A 20,776-nucleotide genomic window follows, 5' to 3' on the forward strand; every position below is an offset into this window, starting at 1 on the left:
CATGTCAAGACGGGCTAGCAACTGCCAGGGGTCCACTCTGCTAAGCTCTGCCAAAGCAATTTAAATTACACTACCTTCTTTGAGTGCAGCGGTATTCTTAGCTCTCTTTTGAGCAGGGTTTATTGCACAAAAACAACCCAGGTGACACATGGGTATTTCTGTGCTTTAGCTACTTCTGCTCTCTGCGGCTCAAACTCCAGTCTCATTTCCTGGGCAGTTTTCCTCCTACCAAGCAGTGGCCTACAAAATCACTTTCAATAGCTGGCTTGTAGAACACCTGATTATTGCATTAGAAACCATTAAATCCGAAGCATATGTGGTATTATAAAGCACATGTACACATTAACATGTGAGTACACCATGATAAATTGGGACTTCTCCTCCTCCCGGGAATCTGCAAGAATGGAAACGATACATATACAACTGATGACTGAAGCAATGTATCTTATTGAAGGCACCCCAAGCCTGTCCCAAAATCCAGTTTAGTTAATGGAAAGACATGCTGCTTGAAACGTCAGACCTTCCAAAAGTTACAAGAAACTTGACTTAGCATTTTGAAAATCATGAGTGTGTGCATTTCTCCTGTTTAGAGGAATAGACACAAAAAGGATGGGCTTTTGTTTGTTTGTTTTTAAACACATACATAAGATTGGAACAGTTCCTATTGTTTGTTCATAGTAACTTCTAGAATAGACCAGAACACTGACCATGCATAAAAAAGGATGCCATGGGTTTTCATTTCTTCTATGTCTTCTAAGAAATCATGAGGATATGATGCAGCTGTAGAGCAGTTCTAAATGATGCAGTAGTGTACAAACACCTGTAACTCAGTGTTGAATTAAAAGCACACCCATCTCACAAGGCCACAGCTAGCACAGCTGTGTCAGCTTCTTATTTTACCCATCTAACAGGAGAAGTGAAACATGCAGTAGCACATCATTAGACTCCACTATAGGAAAAACCTGAAGGTGCTTTCTATTAACATTATAATAACTAGAGATGAGGGAATAATTTGCAATGATTTATCAAAAAATGTAGCCTCTTTTTCTGTTCATGGAATATTTATTGGTAGCTCACAGTTCCTCAAATTTATTGAATATTCAAATATTTTACTTCTTTTTGGAATACTTTTACATGCAGAATGATCACATTTTGCTTTGAACAGTCAATATTTAAAATTCAGTACTTCAGCTGTGCTCATTAGTAAGTGGCCAGGTGTGTTCGTGGATGATTGCATGTCCACATTTAAAATTGAGCTAAAGAGAATCATCACATACTTTAAATACCACGGATTCTTGTGCAGGTAAAACTCAAATGCTTTTTTTTTTTCTTATTAGAAGTGAACACAAAAGAGATGAAAACATAGCTAAAGAGAAGTAAGATACGTGAACAAATATTTGCAGACCTTTTTGTAGCACGTGCCCAAATCCAGTAACATTGGCCTACTGACCCAAAAATGAATGACCTTTGGCACTGGGGTTAATTTAGCCCCAGAAACCTCATACACCCAGAACGCTCCTCTAACATTAAATTGTGCCATGTGATCTTCACACTAGACTTTCAAAACCACTCTTAGTTCATGCTTTTCCTCTTTCCATTTATTAAATTGCTTTGGCCAGCAGTACAACATTTTAAATGCCCTGGTTGTATCAAAGATTGTATAAACAGCTATTGTTCTGCTCCTGAACAGACATTCAAAACCTATTAGTGCTAATGGATGTTATGTATGCTAGAGGAATCAAGTTTACTGCTTGTTTCAGAAGAACCTAGGGTCAGTTACTGCAAAGGTAGATGTAGCCAGCAGCCACAGAACAGGAAGAGAACACACAGCTCTTGAGATGATACTCTGCCTACATTTTAAGTTATTGTAAAGGTATTATTCGGTTGATTTAGAGGAAGTGAGGAATTCCCTCCTAGTTTTGGGAGTTACATATGAAGATTTAAATTCGTGTAAAAGAACAAAAGAAATGAGTGAGTGATTTAACATTTAGCATTGAACATCTCAAAAACAAAGGCAAACTGCACAGTGCTGAAACACCAACAAATTCGACTCTTCAGGCACTCCTCACAGCCCTCACTACCTGATTAGCCTTGACATTTTTGCCTTTCATCTTCCACACCATCCATCTTTCTAAACCAAATAAGCCCAAAAGGACACCCTTGAAAGTACATCTGTATAGTCTGAAATGCATTAATAATTAGAGTAATTAAACCAACGGGAATTTTTGTTTTAAATTCTGCCCCATCTAAGCTGAAATTTATGAATCTAATAAAACAATCTCTAATAATTAGAACTAAAATTTCAAAGTAGATATGCTCAGTAAGAACCATTTTCTATTACCCCAGTCAAAAGTAAATCTTTTTGCCAGCAAGTTCCATGATTTCAGTGATGTCTTTCCTCTCAGATCTTTAAATATATCACTTGAGGTATCTCCAAACTTCACTCATTAATTCAGTGTAATACACACTACTCTGTTTTCCACTCAATTTTCTCAGGAAACCAAAATCATGAAATTACACTCTCTCTCATCTCAGCAAATTCTGAATCTGTTGGCCAAATCAAATCAAATTCAGTAGGGATACAGAATTCTTACAGACACGAAATTCTTTCAATTTTTATGAAAACAAGTGATGAAGGAGATAAGCAGCTCAGACTGGTGGACTTGCTAGAGATGGTCACAGAAAAACATCCTGCTTTCAACGAAAAACCTGGAATAGGGCAAATGGTGCACTTACACTTGGACGAAGTGCACATACCTGGGAATGGATCGATCTCCTGCATCTACTACTATTGCCTCAGCTTGAAAGCTCCTATACTGAATGACTGAATTGTCATTCAACTTTTGAGTTAATGCACTGAGTTAGTCGTGTCATGCTACAGAGAAATCAAATGTGCACGACTAAGCAGCTCTGTCAGATCAAAAAAGAGTTCTTTGCGTACATATTTTGTACTGAAGGAAGCCTCAGAGATTAATGCTTACTTTATGGAGATTACCAAATATGCTGAAACCAGAAGGTACTTTGTTTAATGATACAATGAAACACTCTTTAAATGGTACCAAGCATTCCTGGGCTTCTCTCAGTTTTGTCACTCGTCCAAGGTTTTCAAGATTTCCATTACCCCACATTTTCTTCCTCTCTTGCCCCTAATTCTACGCCCAGACATATCTTTATATTTGTAGATATCTTCTTATTGAGCAGAGGCTACCCTTCCTCTCTGAAGGACCCTGCACCTATGTAAACAAACTGATGTACAAACCTCCATAGATACAAGAATATTTACTCTGATCTGCTCAACTCTTAGCAGTGGAAATCATGGAAATGCCACATAATTCTTCTTCTGTGACATGAAAACTACCATTATTATATCCTCTTACACACCTGTTTTCTTTCTTTATATGCCTTTGCTTCCTTTGTCAGAGCTAATGTTTCCTTGGAAAGCAAAGTCTCCTGAGAGATACGTATGGCATCCAAATGTTTACAAAGCCGTATTGCCTGAGGAAAGATAAAAAAAAGTACAGGATGAAATATCTGGAAAGAAAATGAAGCATTTTTTCAGCAGACTCGAGAAAGAAAGGGAGCTTTCCTTGCCTTCAATTTAAACAAACAGACTATGTGTGTAACTTTAAACAGTATCATACAAAGACGTTCAAGAATCTACAGCTTTGAATAAGGCCTTTTTCATCTACCTTACTATAACATGGATTTTAAAGAAGAAAGCATTCTCCCTAGCATGCACACAGCACTGTCGTCTGTGAAGTTTCTGTGCTCAGCTCTCTCTGTGGTTCAAACACAACTTCGACATTTCCAGTGTGGACAAGAGAGACAAACGGCCGTGCAAACAAAGCAATCTACAATATGGGAACACCACAAACAGGTACTGATGGTACTCCTCCCAGGTTCATTAACCCTGCAGAAAAGGCAGGCAGAGTTCTGCTGCATTACAGCAGCATCACCACCACTACCCCTACAAGTCCTCACAGAGCTCATTTGAACGCTCCCATTTAACTTACAGGTTATGGTAAATAACCCTATGAACGCCACCCTCCAACATGCCTTGAGCTCTTCTATAACTCTGACTACTTTCACAAGTGCTGAGCTCAGTAATAAGCAAGAAGGTACGTGGGGAGTGTGAGAGCCCTGAAAACAGCATACTTACCATTGTAGTTTTACCAGAAGCAGGCGGACCGAGAATGCAAATCCTTGGAGCTAAGAAATGAGAACGTAAAAATGTTAAGATGTAGAACAGAAAAATCCAAACGTGTTTTCTTGTTATTGCACAACATAACCATAATCACAATGAAAAGATTATTTCAATTGGAAATCTGCCTGAATGTAAACCTCAGGACTGGGCTGCGCTGAGGAGAAAGATGGGGGAACACTCAGTCAGTGCCACCTCGGACTGTCTTTAACCTCCAAGGCTAATTAGACTGATATTCTAACTAAATATGTCACTTAAGCATATTTCTATTTCAATGGATAAATAGTTTATGGGGTGAACCAGAGCATAAACAGGAACACTATCTTATCTCAGTTTGACTTCTATTCCCAAAAGATTGACTTAGAGCATATTTTGCAATTAAAAGAAGAAGGTAGTTTGTGTTTGCAGGACAAGACTCCTTAAAAGTGACTGCTATTGCAATCATAGAGTTGTTGACAATGGATGGGATCTTTGGAGATCATCTAATCTCTTTTCATTTCCTTATGAAGTATGGTAGCAAAAACACCAAACTTTGGCAAAGCTTTTGGCTCCCATCACAAGAAAAACTGCAACTTCGCATTTTAGTTGCAACTAAACAGCTGTGTCAGGGTTGAAAGAACATTTAGATGTTGCAAAACTAAGCACTTTTTCCTCTACGCTTTGACAGCTGCCTTCATGTTCTCAAGTCAGTGTTGAAAGGCCTTCCTTTTTCCCCTCTCTGTATGTTGTATTTCTCTGCTGCGTGCCCCCCCACCCAAGATGGGGAGAATTCCCAATCCTGCCACTGATAGCTGCAGTGTGAACGGAGCAGGGGCAAGGCAGAAAAAAGGGAAAATGGAGCAACTCTCAGGAAAGTATTTGGGACTTTTTGCACAACCATATTTTGGGCTGCAATCCCCGGAGCTGTCATTTTCTAGTAATGCCTTTGATGTTTTCTCAGGAAAATAATAAGAAAATAAGATCATCTACAGGAGGGACTGACAAATGTTTACCAGGAATAACACAGGTCAACACAGAGGAGGGATCTGAGAGCCCCCAACCCTCCCCAGTTCTTGGTAACAGAGGGAGATGCAGTGTCTGATGACAGCAGACACGGAAGGATGTGAAGTGTATTTTTATGAGGCCTTCCACGCACTTAACAGTTATTGGGCAGGTGCAATTTTTAAACATACATGAAACCCAAATTACAGATTCATCTTTACAAAGTTATCTGACTCGGAAGGTTTAAGAAAAACTCCCCCTTATTGGTTCTTGCAAGTGCAACAGAACTAGTACACAATGTAGAAAAATGCTTTAAAAGGATACATCAGCTGTTTTTATCACCTAATTTCTTTCAAATGTAATGTGATTAAATCCTAGGGCTTTTTTTTTTTTTAATCTAACACCTTGAAACTCCAGCCTGATACTTAGGAATTATTTATAAACAGCGTCATAAAAGAGTGCTCGGGTGCCAACACTAATCAACTTCTTCAAACCACTTCAAAGAAAATCAAAAAACCTTTCCATCCACAGATCCTTTTGAGGTTTAACTAGGAGCATGATTTAAAATTCACAAGAAAACCCTTAGGTATTGAAGCTTTAATACACAGCTTTCTTGGACAAACGTTTGATAAAAAACGAAACATACCATTATATACACCATATCATGCTTTAATATTGCCCAGGGCTACTGTAAATGCTCACTTTGTACTAAATCTGGTTTGCTCTCTGCTTAGTGACTCGCAGCAGATGGGGCAGCGTAATTCACTGATTTACTCATTTGCACACTTGTAAGGCTCTTCTAAAGCATTCTCCCCAAACATCTGACACGAGGGCACAAGCAGGACATGGCTGGATGTCATATTTAACCCCCTCCAATCAGCAGACAGTCGGTGCTTAACGCTGCAAGTCCAGACCTCTGGTCCCTAAACGAAGCCAGAAAGATCTGGAAAATGACTTTTTCTGCAGTAACAAATCATATTTCATCCCGTCTTTAGTCTCAATGTCACAGGATTTACTCTTCCAAGCACTATTAAGTTTTAACATTCAAGGATGCTTTTAGCAATAAACAAAACGAATCCTGGAATAATGAAAAACAGCTGGACCCTCTGCATTTCATTTAGGTCCAAAAGAGTCCACGATTAATATTAATGCAATAAAATCTGCTTAATTTGTAAGGGAAATTCCTCGTCAAAGAGGAACAGCACAGAGTACATGAAGAACATCCTTACAGAACTTTGTTAAATTCCTTCAGAGGTACAGTTGTAAAGCAAAAGCTCACAGAAATGCTGCTTGGATCCTGAAAGCTCTCTTTGTTAACAAAAGCCAAGATACAACGTACAAGATTTGCATCTTTGTATATTAAAGAGTTCTCAATCTTCATATCGTTCATTAAGGTTCTCAGAAGGATCACACAAAAGGAGAATATCACAGAACTGGAAGCACAAACCCATCTGACCTAGGAGCTTTCCGAGGCAGTTGTGAGCTATAATCATCATTAGACTTGTTTATGTTTTTAAGAGTACTTTAGATCTTATTATTAATTAAGAAGGGTTTCTAACTTCACACCTAGGATAGATGCAATACTCCTTTTCCACATGTCTCTGTTTGAAATTTTCTCTAGGGCTAAAGCTGTCTAGCAAGGCAGGATCATGAAAATTCATTGCTTTACTGATGGCTCTAATAAGGGTTTTTTTCTTCTAAATAGTCAGCACCTTCTGGCATGATCAAAAAGGTAAAATGAACCCTGTTACAGATTTCTGTTACGTTATTTTCCATATAATTTATCTCTAAAACAACATTTAGTCTCTAATTTTAATTGGAGCGCCTTCCCCTTCTTAATAGCTTGTTCCAGACCAAAAGCAGACAGCACTTTTCCTTTGACAAACAACTGCTGTAGTTCTATCTTTAGCCTCTGAGTACCGAAGCCACGAAATGGAAACCTGCTTAAATCCACTGAAACAATTCTGTGGGGCTCAACAACAAATGTTAGAGTAATGCAGAGAAATTCTATCAGCTTTCTATCAAGCTGAAATTTCTCTGCAAATTGCCCACGGGCCAATAAAACAGATTGATTATTGGTGCTGCCCACATCAGGAAGGGTTGGGCATAATTTGCAGGATTGGATATTTCTTTCTGGTTTTGATATTGAGTAGTGTTTCAATCAACATCCATCTGATCCCTACCACGACGTATAAAGATCTCAGAGCACCTCCAGCGATAATGACTTCATTGATGCTGCAGCAGAACTTTCATAATGGTTTACTCTGGTTTTAAAGAAACATCAAAGCAACATGACACCAGCTATTCCTGACAGCTCACGCAGAACAAAAATTAGAGTTCCGTTGTGCATATCCAAATAGAATCTGCCTAAGGGTGAACAGTTTGTAAATCAAATAATTTGATTGAGTGTACATGCTTTTATTGTGCACAGTACAGCCTTCCCATTCAATTTACCAGGTTTTGTTATCCACACAAGTAGGCACACTCACTGTTCCTTCATCTGAGATGCCACTGAGCGGTGGAACTCATTAACAACAGCTAGTAACTAACTAATCAAAAAGCAGAGAATCTGCGAGCCCAGGTAGAATGGGAAACCAAATTTACACCTGACAAAAGGAGTAATTAGCAAGCTTAAAGACAACAGGAGATATCAGATGGGGCAGAGAACACATTAATAATTGATACAATAGAACTCTTTGTTATTCCCTTAGGGGGTTTCATTGTTATAACTGTTATAAGTGTATTTCTTATTAGATTAGCCACTAAAAAGAAAAAAAAAAGAAAAAGATTATGAAATTCAAAGCACCTTACTTAGAACCACTGCAAGATGCTCAATCCTTTTTGTCCTTCCAAGGAATGGTCTGAAACCTTTTATCCACCCTTTGCCAACTGAAATGCCATTTCGGAACAGCTCTTTGCAAATAAGGCCTTGCACTGTCTCTATTCTCTCAGTTTTCACTTACCATCGTCGTTGTACTGCTTTAAATGCTCTATCATAAACTCAATGGGGTCCTCAGGCTTATGAATTAACAGCTCCTCAAGCATGTTCTGAAAAACAACAGGACAAACTCAGAGGAAAATTAAAGGGCTCTCAGTCTTGATATAACATTACAGCAAGGTGGTGACGAGGACCTTTATTAACTCCACTTCTTAGGTCCCCTTCAACAGACAAAGCACGGAATATAAACCCTATTTTAGAGGCTGGAAAAGTGAAATACGGTTTTACAAAGCCCTCCTCAACCCTGCAAATACATAAATGAACGAAATGAAAACCCTACAGCAATTTGCTTTCGCTTATTTATGATACACACAGAGACCCGAAGGGTTTGGCCCTGGTGGTGTAACGGCTGTGCCAGCACTGATATCAGCCCACACAGACAGCACCAAACCAGCCACCTCACTGTCTCTCTGGGACAAGTTAAACCTCTGGCACATTCCCACAAGTGCCCAGCAAGCCTTGAGGGCAAAGGGACAGACCGGACCCAGAGGAAACACACACAGCTGCCCCAATCCAACCAACCGAAGCCACAAAAGCAGCACATTTCGCTGCCTTAACCCCGCTGCTCTCCCTGCTGCCAGAAAACGAGCGGGGAAAAAAAAAGAATTTAAAGCCTTTTTTTCTGAATTCTGATTCTGGGTGCCGTTCTCTTATTGCACAACGGGGGCTGCGGGGGGAGCTGAGGTGAAACCCCTCCGGCAGCACTGCTCCCCGCTCCGACTGCAGCCCTATGGGCCAACACCGACTCCGCCCATCTCCTCATCAGGAGCTTCGGCACAGCTGGGAATTCCGTAATTAAAAGGAAACCTCAAACAGCAGCGAATGCGCTGAGTTCGTTACCCCCTCCTGAGCTGCTCACCAACAGAGCAGGGCGCCCTTTACTAAAAGCCAGCCGTAACGCCTTTCTATCCAACTCTTCTATCCAGCCGCAGACAGCGCAGCACAAAGCTCGGGTTCTTCCTGCAAGTTCAGCCCACAGCCGTCACTGTGCGGCATTTATTCGAACTACGACCCCCGGGATGGGCACTGTGGTCACTGCCCGCTTTGTAAAGAGCAAAGCGAGAAAAGCCAGCTTTATTAAACTTGTTCAGGCCGACAGCGATGGATCCTCTCTCTCTGTCCTGCCAGCCCTCACGTGCCTCCCCTCCATTTTATTCCCTTCTGTTCGTCTGGGTTCAATTTAAGGCGGGCAGTGTAGGTATACGTGCCCACTCTCCCCGTGACGCGGGAGGCCGCGAGGAAAGCCGGGCCCCCCGGGCGGGGCGATGCCGGGCTGCCCCTCCCCGCCCCCGTTCACCTGCAGGAGCCGGAAGACCCCCCGTTGCTCCGCGTAGCCGCACACCGACGGCGGCCACGGCCGGGCGGGGGCGTCCATGGCGGCCCTTAGCAACCATCCGCGGCGCTGCGTTGCTATGGAGTGACGTCACTGCACGGCGACGCAGCGAGACGCGCCCCGCAGCGTAAGGGGGGCGCTACAGCCGCTACGGTGCGCGGCACGTGGTGTGACGTCATCGAACGGCGGCGGTTGCTACGGAGACGGCGGCGGCGGTTGCTAGGGACCCGGCTCGCGGAGCGCGCTGAGCCCGGCCCAGGCCGCACCGCCCCCACGCGCCGGTACGGAGCCGCGGGGCTGCAGGGGGAGGCCCGGCCCGGTTCTCTGCGGCGGGGAAGGGGTGAGGGCGAGAGAAATAGAAGGGCCGAGCTCGACCGGGGGCGAGCAGAGGCGCTCCGTTTGCGCCGCGCTGCTCCTCGGGCCGCCGCCCGCGCGTTCGCGCTTTTAAGCCGCACGGGGCAATGGTTTTACAGCGGCAAAAAGACGACATCTCTCCCTGCGGCCCTTTCCCAGCGCCGTGACTGATGCATTACCGCCTTATGTTTCCAGCAGACCCACTCGGGTTTATGGCAGCTGATTGTCAGCGGCCCCCCCGGGCTCTCTGCCTCTTTTCCAGCATCGTTACTACTGCCGTGACTTACTGCCTGGGGCCCGGGGACCGCCGGGCTGTGTCGTCGTATATCTTCTCCTTTTTTATCCTCCTGCTGCCGTTGTTGCTTTCCAGCTCTTCTGAAAGATAGAGTTACACACGTAGAATCACGTCATTTCTAAAAAGGAGCTGCTTTTCTCTCCCTTTCTCCCAGATTCCAACAGAGGGAAAACATGAACGAGGTAAAGGATACTCTAAAAGTCATAGAAGACAACTACAAGCTCTTCCTGCAGCAGCAGTTCACGTTTGTTGGAGCTCTGCAACACACTCGAGAGAACGCACACGACATGATCAGACCCGTGGCAAGCATCAGCCAGGTACAGAATGCTCAGCACAAAGGTCTCTGCTGCTGGGAAGAGGGCACAGTGATGAATGAATGCACAGAAAGTTGCTACTAACGTCTGTGCATAACTGCGAAGCAGCGGCAAAAGATTAAGCAGGGGAAAGGGACACCTCTGTTAGACTTCCCCATTGACAGGAAAGGAATTCCATTGCTCAGCATCGCTGCAGGATTTAGCTTAATGCTGTCATTTCACTGCTGAGGCATAGCCAGAAATGCAGGGTACAATGAACAAACAAACCCTCCCTCCCCAGCCACACATGGAATCCGTAATCCTTAACTTGCAGTAACCAGCATGCTTGCCTCTTCCCCTGGTATTGGTGCTGCTGTATCTTTCTGTAGTGCTTATTAAAAATAATGGCTGTGTTACAGAGGTAGAATGATGGATCGAGGGCTGAAAGTCCCAAGTGGGCTAGGTGTTTTCTGGGCTGGTAAGTGAAATGTCTTGGAATTTTGATAACAGGATGTTTTAAGTAGTGCAAACTGCAATCACTGGAAAACAAAGGGGGAAGAAAAATCCAAAAAGAACTAGAATTGTGGATGTGAGAAAGCAGAACCCAGGCACAAAGACCAGAAGCATGCCAAAGCCAGACTGAAGACCAAGCTCTTATCAGGATTAAGAAACAGAAGACAGCTGGTTGTATTTCTGAGGTCTGACTTTGTTCTAACATACAGGCTTTGTTCCTAACATTGAAGAGGACTCCCACAGACATTAAGCTATCCCCCCCCCCCCCCTCCACAAAAAGAAAATAGGCATTGAAGTTTCATATAGCATTATGTTGTTTTTAAAAGCACAGGTATTGCAGAAGCATAGAGCAAGCTTGGACTCTGCTTCCTGGTGGTAGTGGAAGACCTGCTTTTTGTAGGGGTGAAACCTCCTAGCAACTACTTCATACATTACACTGATCCATGGTGTCACCTGTGATACAGTGATGTGGACTCAGTGGTGGCAAACCTTACTGCATGGGTAGCCCTAAGGGTATAACAGATCACCTTAGAGGAAGGATACAAAAAGGAAGAGATTGGTACTGGGGAGAGCAGGGAACATTGGTACAGCACAAAGAAATTTCACTGGGACAAAACCAGACATCCATTTAGTTTCACTGCCATTCTTCTGCCTTATCCCAATCCTATTTTGAATTGTGTGTAGGAGAGCATAGGAATAAAAGCAACAAATACCTGTGCTGTCAGTTGCTTCAATCAGAGACTCAAATAACCCAGCAAGTGCCTCTGCTGCCGAGCCTGGCTGTGCTCATGGCTTCAGTCCAGCTCTCCCTGAGCTCCCCAGGCTGCAGCTTAAGAGCCAGCAACTGCCTGCTGCAGAACCAGGCGGTCATTGCAAGCTGTTGCTCATGTTATCCTGGTCCCCTCCTGGATATGTAGGTGCATTAACTCTCTTCTATGGACAGAAAGAAGTCCTGTAACCCTGTTGATGAACACCCAGGCTAAAATGTTATTCTCTTTAGAACCATTTCTGCTCAGAGCAGCAATAAAAAAAAATCCTGCCACTCACATGGACACAACACACAATGAACACAGAGGAAGGAGAAATCTGTAGTGGAAATGGACCCTTAGGGGCCTTCTTTATTTCTCTTACATACCTGCTGAGAATTTGCCCTGGTGCATAGCATGGCTGTTCTGTATGCACAGAGCATACCGGTGTTAGAGCAGTTCCTTCGTTCTTATGCTGAAGTCTTACAGAAGGCACTGAAGGTCTTACAGTCCAGCCATGGCTGCCAACCCCCCCCCACCCCGTGTTTTACATTCCTACCACTCATGTCTAAAGTGTCTGTAATGTCTTTGGAGCAGATACTGAATCTCTTGGCATAGTCTTTCACCATGCAGTGCCATTTACTCTGAGTAACAAAACCATTCAGGGCAAATAGGGAATTGTCATTGCTATAATAGGTTAGTAAGGACAACTCAGATTAAATGGTTTTAATTTTGCTGTCACAGCTTATAGTGCCAAATAAAGAACCATGAAGAATGTGCATGTATGCAAGCACATCCATGCTATTACTCCAAAACACTCCCAGTTTGGCCACCACCCCCATCTCCCACCCCATTCTGTGCAAGCAGCTGTGGCAGTGCAGGAGACAGAAAACTCCCTACTTACACCCAACCCATTTCTGTAGTGCTCGTAGCAGAGCTGTGTTTTTGGCTGCAGTACTGCCATACTTCTCTCCAAAGAGGGAAGGCAGGCTTGTCACCGTGCTGACAGGCAGATCCATTACCCCAGCCCTCTTCAGCTGTGATCAATGATGAGGAAACATCTCAGGCATGCCCTAGAAAGCTTACTGCTTGCCTCTGTATCAGTTTCCATAGTGGCCCATTCCTTCGGTCACACCAGAAAGTATCTGCTGTTCGCTAACCTAAGCAACTTTGCAGCATATCACAATGTAATTTAACATGCACGACCCTGTCTTTCCCCATGTTGCACTCTGCAGGTACAGTCCTACATGGACCACCACTGTAACAACTTAACGGACAGGCGTATCCTCACCATGTTCCTAAACATCTGTAATGACCTGAGCAATCTCTGCCACAAGCTGGAAACTCTACATCCTGGTAACAGCACAACCAATGAAATTTTGGAAAGATGCAAGCTGCTCCTTAACCACAGCAATGATCTGAGCACCATCCGAGCTAAGTACGTCCTCTGTCAGCTGAATTCTGTGGAGGCCATTGCTGATACAGTAAGACTGTTGCAAGAACGCATATTCCTACTTGACCTCCCTGTTGGTTACTGTTGTAACACAATTCCAGCTCCTCCCTGCTATTTCTGCTCTGTGTATAGTTAATTTCTGTGGAGCAGGTGTCTGCATGTGCTCTTGAACTCCTGCAGGCTGAGGCCAGCAGCCACAATGCCATGTGCGGCACAGCTCCTTTCTCAAGTCCTATCAGTGCCCTTTTGTCCTGGGGACATTGCTGTCTACATCTCCACCCTTCCCTGTGGGCCTCAGGGAGGCACTGCTGGGCTCACCAGGGCTGCATTGCCTGGACTACTCAACAAACGGCTTCCTTCTGTCCCACAGATACCCCCACGATGTTGTGAATCACCTGAGCTGTGACGAAGCAAAGAATCACTTCGGAGGTGTGGTGAGCCTCATCCCCATTGTCCTAGATGGCGTGAAGGAGTGGCTATCCCACACTGAGAAGCTGCCGCGGCGCATGCTGTGTAATGTGAGTGGTGGAAGTGCTGTCACTGAGAAGAGGGCACCCCAGGATGCAGCAGCTAGGGCAGCCATTTCCCCCAAAATACCTTCCGTCCACCCTGAAGCTCAGACCTCAGTTAGTAACAAAGATTGCATACAAGTGCAGGGGAATAAGCATGTCAGAAAGAAGCACGAGACTGACAGAGAAAATCAAAATGGGAAACTTAAAGGCCCCTGGAAACCACCTGGCAGACATGCCTTTTAAAGGATCAAAGTTCGTGCGTCTTCCACTTAACCGCCTTTAATCAGGTGGCTGATTAAAGATAGTGAAATGAACACTAGAGATCCAAGATCTGAAGAGTTAGTCCTGCCAGATACACCCTCCTCTTCCTTGCTGCTATTTCCACTGTCCTCTTGAAAGTCAGATCTCAACAGAAGCAGCTTTATCTCTCATGGTCCCTTTGGCAAGTATTCTGGTGAGAGTAACAGTGAGGAGCAATCCGATTCTAATCACACTGGGCTTATCCCTAAGATTTCCCCACCCTAGCTGATCCCATGGAAATCACCTGCTTTTTGGACCAAAGAATCAGCGTTGACAGGTCTGTAATGCCATTGGCTATAGGAAAGGTCAGCATGGTTTAGCTGCACTGCCTGGGCTCTGCTGGTCCTTGCAGATCCTCACACCATCACCAGTAACACCACCCAGCACATCTTCCTTATGCCCATTTTGACTTCTCTGCTGTCAGCAGAGCTGGGGATATAAAGGATTTCTTCCCAGACCTCTGCAAAGCTAATGGGAGGTCCTTTTCATTAAGGGTGATTAATGGGAATCTTAGGGAAGCAGAGACTGAGAAAGCTGTGGCCATTTTCAGATGGTTCCTTTCTTCACAAACTACAAGTTAAAAAAAAGTCTCTCCCCCTTTTCAAGGAAAGAACCCACCTTCCTTCATTTTCAAGGGTGTTATGACACCTCGTTCATTGAAACTGAAAGGCACTGGAAATAGTCTCACACTGCTTTTATAACAGCGCTTTGCAATTCCAGCACAATACCTTTCCACCATTGCTGAGAGCAGCTTTCTTCCCAGCCCGCTTAGGGGGCTCAGCAGTCACAGAGCCCCCACTCCCTGCAGCTGACATGCATCTGTGGTGGTGCTTTTATTCAAATGCAGTTAGCTACAAACTTAGGATCTCACTAATGCTATGTCTTCCCTGTATCTGACTGCTCTTTTCCCCTCCCACAGGCAAATTAGCTCCTGTTCTTTGCTTCCTGCTGGAAGACACTCCTGAATAAACAATTTCCCCTTGCATACTTGGCTCAGTTTGCTAAAAATTGTGGAAAGCTGTTGCTTTAGGACCAGAGTTTGGCAACAAGCAGCCAGAAAATAAGGGAGAATTAACACAGCACAGAGGAGGGAACATAGGAAGGAACAATAGCTCAGATGAAATAAGAAGTAGTTTCAGGAGCACTGTCATTCCTCGCATAGCCCCTCTTTCTTCTGCACTTTCCTTCCTTCCCTGCCTCCACGTGCTGCTCTCTACTATGTCTGCCCATCTGGAGAAGAAGCCTATTTTTATGAGACATCACAATCCAACTGAAACATGATGAACTCCAAAATGATAACGAACCTTCCTGAGGCCACACAGACTCCTGGGCACTAACGGGGCCACAGCAGCAAGATGTGCTTCATTAGGGAGCTGTGTTGCAGAGGCAGCTTCGGGGAGGGAAATCAAAGCTGTCTGCAGCTGCCTGGTTGTGTTTCATGTTGCAAAGACAAGTGTCTGATAACAGTTGCTGGCCTGGAAAGTTTTCCAAACCCAGCACAGCTATGTTGACTACAGGGCGACAAGTGTTGGGACACCAGGGATACAATTCCCAGCTCTCTTTTCTGGCTGTCCCAGTGCCAGCTGCCAAGGCATTTCGGTTTGAATATGCAGGCTCTGATCACACTGCAATTATCCTCCACTCCGGAGCTCCTTTCAGTTCCCACAGCATACGACAGCACAAACTGTGTGTGTCAGAGCAGTGCCACCAGAGCTGCTGCCTCTCCAGCCCTGCTGTTAGCGCTCGTGCTTGACAGAGGTCTGACACACACAACAAACACAATCCACGTACTTCAGCAGTCGTTTCTAACCTGGCCTTATCCTTTCAATCAGTCTTAAGCAAAATCTGAAGGCACAAGCAGGAAAATGAGCACATAAAACTGCAGTCTGGGGTTTGGTAATGACACGACCAGGATCTGTTGGAAAGACACAAAGTTAAACCTCAAAAAAACAGAGACAAATTACTTAATTTCCATACAAGTTCTCCTCTTCCAGAGTGGATGGACACTTCAAAAGGGAAAAAGATACAGCAAGAATTGTTTTTCTCTCTTACAAATCAAGCTGTTTGAGGCATTTACATAAACAGGATGTAAATGCCAAGCACAGAAGTGCCATAAAGTTTTACTTTAGCCTCTGAGAGCATAAAACCTCAAGAGAGTGCTGGCACTGAGCTGATGTACACCGAGAAAATAAATGCTGCATTTCATTCAGACACTGAGAGGGCTGCAGGGCGGCAGGCAGCAGAGCTCAGGGGGACCCCCAGCACCCATCACTGCCTTGGGGTAAGGGCTACCTCTGACTTCTGTCAGCGTGCAAGTGAAGTGTCCTGCCCTGGAGCCCCAGATGCTGATATGGGGCTCTGAATGCACGTGGGGCACTGAACGCCCAATGCTTCACCCACAGAGCTCTGTAACCAGCTACTTTCTAACTCCAGCCTATTGCACTGGTAGTGAAGTGGTGAAAATAAATCAAGATCAACCAGCAAAAGTGCTTAAAAGTCATGAAATAAAGTTATTGATTTCCTTCCCTGGTGCCTATTGCGTATTTATTGCTTGCAGCCAGGTTTACGAACTACTACGCTGTTACACAGTGTGGCTTTTGTTTCTTCTTGTTCTATCTTGGGGCCACACTTCTGTGGGTACCACAATCCTGCAATTCTTACACTGGCACATTCAGCTTTCCAGCACTACACTTCTTAAGGGTTGTGCAAAAAGGATTCTAAATGAGCTCAGATGAACTTTCTGTTTTCTTGTCCAATGCAGGAGGACCAAAAGCAGCTTTCCCCATCACCCAATACCTGGAATAAGGCTTAAGGTTATACAACATTCTTCCTAAGCACTACCATTCAGCGATTGTGTTTTCACAGACAGCTGCACACTGACTTGTACCATGCCCTCGTGCGTGCTGTTCAAATTCTAACAGATGAACCCCATGCAAAAAGGGGCAGAAGCACTTATCTGCTCAATGCTGTTCTGCTCAATGCTGTTCTGCTCGCAGATCTTGGAAGATGCTTCAGTTGGTTTCTGCACGTTGTCTCAGCACAGCTCGGTCCCCAGGAGAGGCTTGCAGGGAATGTAACACTTAGTAGTGCAAAACAATACATTTTATTTGTTCACAGTTAAACACAAGCAACTGCCTTGACATTTTAGAACATTCTAATAAGGACAGCAAAACCTCCTTTTGGTTTAAGTTCTCTTTAGCTTAGGATTGTACCATTTCCTCATATTTCATATTTATGGCATTTAATGTGGATTGTTTAACATGCTTACAAAGAGCGAGGCAGGGAACAGATTAACTTGACAAAGACAGCAATTTTAGATTTAACTAAAAGCAGTCAGTTAGAAAAAAAAAACAATCTGTTTCCACTTCACTGATGGGACCCCTTCAAACAAACTGCAAGTTAACTACATACAGCAGATCCATGATTTTTAGACTTTTACAAAAAAAAACAAACTGCAAAATTTGTTCCTCCGTAATCGTTGTGGTCCATAAACAAACCGAAAGTGGTTTCCATTACTATCCTGGTGCTAAAGTCCTTTTTAAAAGAAGAAAAAAGCCACCTCAATGAGCTTGCATTACCGCCAGGGCACGTTTGTCACCGACAACAAAAGCTGCCTCCCCTCTGGACGCGCGAGGCCACCGCAGCAGCACGGCGCTCCTCTGGGCTCAGCACAGCACGGTCCTCCAAGGAACCCCTGCAACACCTCCAGCTCCACCAGCCGGGCTGCTGTGTGCAAACTGCTCGCTCCCCGTGCTGGGACCAGGTGGGATGAGAGGCAGGAAACCTCCAAACCTTACCAAAACAGACGCTACCACGTTTGCTACCACTAAGTCTTAGAAAGCCTATAGACATGTCGACAAAACCAGTCTGTCACTTACAACCAACTCTCTATTTTCTATTCCATGCAGATTCAAGCTTTGACAAAACCACTTAAGTTCACCTTTACTTTCAGAGTTAGGACTGACCAACCGAAAGGACACAGAGTAACGCAGACAGGCAGAAATGTATTCCAACCCCAGGTGTTATGGACAAAGCAGAAGGAAAAGCTGTGTCTGGCACACGTTATCAGCTTCTCCAGCAGACTCCTGCTCCTCCTCAGGTTAGGATGGGAACTGATTTAATGTAGCCTTGGTTTAATACTTGAGACGATTCTTGACCAGCAGCTGCCACCCACAGAACATTTGAGAAGAGGCCACATGCAGTGTGGGTACCTGTGAAGCCTGATATGACCACATATGCTTGGACCCAGACACACCTACGGTTTGAAACAAGCACACTGCCTTCCTAACCACAGCCTCTGCTCTGTCACAAAGGAGATTGCGTCAGACCACTGACAAGCCCTGACCCTGCAATCCTCTTTCACAGAAGGCTTAAACATGATTAACATAGAAAGGCTTCACAACAGAATGCAGATCCTCAGTTTGATTGAGCAAGCTGCTTCTTCAGTCTCACCTTCTAAGGAAATGGGGATGGAGGGGACACGTCTAGTGCCAAACTGACATTGCTGAGCTGAAAAGTGTGCTGCATGTGGTACAGAACAGCACTCAAAGGAAACTGTTTTCTGCAAGTCAAGCCTCAAAACGCACTCCCAGGTAGAAGCCAATTTCTTGGCGTCAGAACACAGTGGTCTTGCTCAGATCAGGAACAAAAACCATGAAGGAGTCCAGGCAGGACAAGTATTTCCCTGATTAGAGAAACAAAAGCTCTCTGTGAGCTGCAAATCTTCATTCGACATACACGTTCTGCATACTCTCCCTATGTGACTAAGGCTGCCTTTTCCCTCTTCTCCCACACTAATTGCTTTCCCCTATGAACCAGTCTGAGGTCAGTACCAGTCTGTCAAGCAAACACAATTCCAATACAATCAGAAGCTAGTGTTTTAACAAGTCTTCAGCACGTATGGTCTCTGCATTACAAGCTCCAGTTCCTTGTTAAGTGTCTGTTCAAAAGAAACTTTCCAAGAAATGTTAAGGACAATATAAACAGTGATTATGAATTAGGGAGAATGAATCATTTTGCAGAGGTACACCGTTCCTAAAACATTTAAGTACTCAATTGGAGTCCAACTTAAAGATCGGGCTCTGAGAAAGGTGGGGGCAGCAGACAGGCAAAATAGAGACCCTTAGATGAACACACCAGAAATTCTAGTGTTGCTCCTTTCCGTGATGAAAACAATCAAAATCACCCAGACAGGCAGCACAATTAACTGCTCTAAATTGGAAGCTTGCAAGGAAATACAAAGCATTCATAGTAGACTCACAAACGTTAATTTGGCCTCATATTGCACTCAAGTTCATAAATGCAGCCACTCACTGGGGACAGGGAGAAAGGGGAAAAAAAATATCTGCAAATGCTAACAGTTGTCCCTTCAAATTAGTACACGTTGCTAAGGACTGAATTTGAGAAAGAAGCAAGAGTTAGGCTGGGCATTTCAATTGCAGACCCAAAAATCCACCTTGCATTCATTCAGCAGCCTTCTTCTGTTACTGGACATCAATCCTATTCCACTGCATGAGCTAGCTGCTCAGACCAAAGAAACATAAAAGCTTTTAGTTAAACGTGCATTCACGCCTCCTGTTCTATGCCAAGAATATGAAAATAACACTGATTGACTATCTTCCTTTTTAACTGTGGTCATGATGAGTTTCATTGTAGTCCATGATATGAAGCTGTCCAACACTGCTTTCCTGGATCTTAGGTGAGAGGCTAAGGTTATCGGGGCTTGGAGGAGCCTTCGTCTCCATGCTTGGATCTTTACATAGTTCAGTCTTTAGAGTATCAGAAAGGCTGTTGATGGTTACACCATGCTCATCACACTGGCTCTCACTTTTGTTGCGAAACAACTCTCGTGACTTCATACCAAGGAAGCTCTTGGAGCTGGGGAGTGAACCTACAGTCAGTGGGACAGTAGTGGAGGGCTCCCGCAACATGGAGGTCTCCCAGTGACTGCTGAATCTCTGGTTCTGTTTTTTTTTCTGGGGTGGAGAGCTCACTGTTGCTGCCACCTTTACTGCTACCTCGAGTGCTGGGAGGTTTGGTTTCTCCATTTCTATCAATGGTTTCTTCGCTGTATCCTGCCACAGTATCTGCACAACCTTCATTACCACAATCCAGCCTGTTTTGGAACAAGAGAGGATACAGCATCAAGGACATTGTAACTGTTAAACTGGGAGTGGAGGTTACTTTCATTACTTTCTAATTCTAGAACTGCAGGTGTACTTCAGCAGGCCTACACCAGGTTTCCTTTTGCAGTTTCGTAATGAAGCAGAACTGACAGTGAGTAATCAGGAAGGGAATAGTTTACAATAATCCCAAAGCAAAACAGAACTGTATCCTTAATGGATCAGGAAAATGGAGGTAGCTACGCATTGTCCTTGGGTTGCAGATCTTTCACATATCCCAAGGACAAGTTTTTGCTACAAATCTGCTTGCAGTGCAAGAAATTATCCTCATGTTGTAGAAGACGTTGGTGTAGAACAAATAAGTGTGATCTGAGGGGAAGCAATACCCAACTGTTTTATACTTGTGTACAGCAACCTCTTAAGAATGGTGTAAATAGAGAAGTTTGCCCCAAAGTTTGAATAACGGTTCAGCTATCTGAGTAATATTTTATGAGCATTTCCAATTTTGCCAATGACTCTCAGTAATCCAGGAAAAATCCCAGAACAGATTCATTCTGTAAAAGGGGGAGTAACAGTAATACCTTGAAATGGTACATCCAAGTGCTAGGAATTCCCCAGTTATATAAAAATACCAAGAACTGGTTGTGAGTCTAGCACATTTTGCATCATCATCCT

General features: G+C 44.2%; 3 protein-coding genes across 8 annotated transcripts in view; 1 reads left to right on the forward strand and 2 right to left on the reverse strand.

The window, feature by feature from the left end:
• The window catches only part of AK8 (adenylate kinase 8), a 71,545-nt gene extending 53,846 nt beyond the window's left edge, over positions 1-17,699 (reverse strand). The window contains exons 1-5 of one of the 3 annotated variants that reach the window (XM_025141418.3): positions 11,682-17,699; positions 10,155-10,242; positions 8,146-8,230; positions 4,160-4,209; positions 3,382-3,495 (exon numbers count right to left, since the gene is read on the reverse strand). In XM_025141418.3, the coding sequence (XP_024997186.2) occupies positions 3,382-3,495; positions 4,160-4,209; positions 8,146-8,227 (246 nt within the window). In that variant the 5' untranslated portion in view covers positions 8,228-8,230; positions 10,155-10,242; positions 11,682-17,699. Of the gene's footprint in view, positions 1-3,381; positions 3,496-4,159; positions 4,210-8,145; positions 8,231-9,477; positions 9,582-10,154; positions 10,243-11,681 lie in introns of those variants that run through there. The other 2 variants (XM_428077.8, XM_046901875.1) reach the window with 2 other exon arrangements.
• SPACA9 (sperm acrosome associated 9) lies at positions 9,713-14,964 on the forward strand. Of its 4 annotated transcripts, none has more exons than NM_001277707.2 (5): positions 9,713-9,853; positions 10,317-10,479; positions 12,950-13,152; positions 13,538-13,685; positions 14,899-14,964. In NM_001277707.2, the coding sequence occupies exons 2-5, from the start codon at positions 10,336-10,338 to the stop codon at positions 14,905-14,907; spliced, it is 504 nt and encodes a 167-aa protein (NP_001264636.1). In that variant the 5' UTR covers positions 9,713-9,853; positions 10,317-10,335; the 3' UTR covers positions 14,908-14,964. The 4 variants fall into 4 exon arrangements, with proteins under 4 accessions (NP_001264636.1, NP_001264637.1, XP_015135023.3 ...); NM_001277708.2 differs by having other exon boundaries at positions 9,713-9,794; XM_015279537.4 differs by having other exon boundaries at positions 13,538-14,964.
• The window catches only part of TSC1 (tuberous sclerosis 1), a 47,780-nt gene continuing 44,067 nt past the window's right edge, over positions 17,064-20,776 (reverse strand). Inside the window, 2 exon segments of the mRNA XM_046901872.1 lie at positions 17,064-19,951; positions 19,953-20,094. Coding sequence (XP_046757828.1) covers positions 19,604-19,951; positions 19,953-20,094 — 490 coding nt within the window. The 3' untranslated portion in view covers positions 17,064-19,603.

This window comes from Gallus gallus, chromosome 17, assembly GCF_016699485.2.
Source record: "Gallus gallus isolate bGalGal1 chromosome 17, bGalGal1.mat.broiler.GRCg7b, whole genome shotgun sequence".
Lineage (NCBI taxonomy): Eukaryota > Metazoa > Chordata > Aves > Galliformes > Phasianidae > Gallus > Gallus gallus.

Excerpts from the sequence above, each read along its gene's own strand:
- SPACA9 (XM_015279537.4), top strand. The coding sequence starts at position 10,336 with ATGAACGAGGTAAAGGATACTCTAAAAGTCATAGAAGACAACTACAAG. Across the intron at positions 10,480-12,949 it reads CCGTGGCAAGCATCAGCCAG|GTACAGTCCTACATGGACCA; the intron begins GTACAGAATGCT and ends TGCACTCTGCAG. Across the intron at positions 13,153-13,537 it reads CTGAGCACCATCCGAGCTAA|ATACCCCCACGATGTTGTGA; the intron begins GTACGTCCTCTG and ends TCTGTCCCACAG.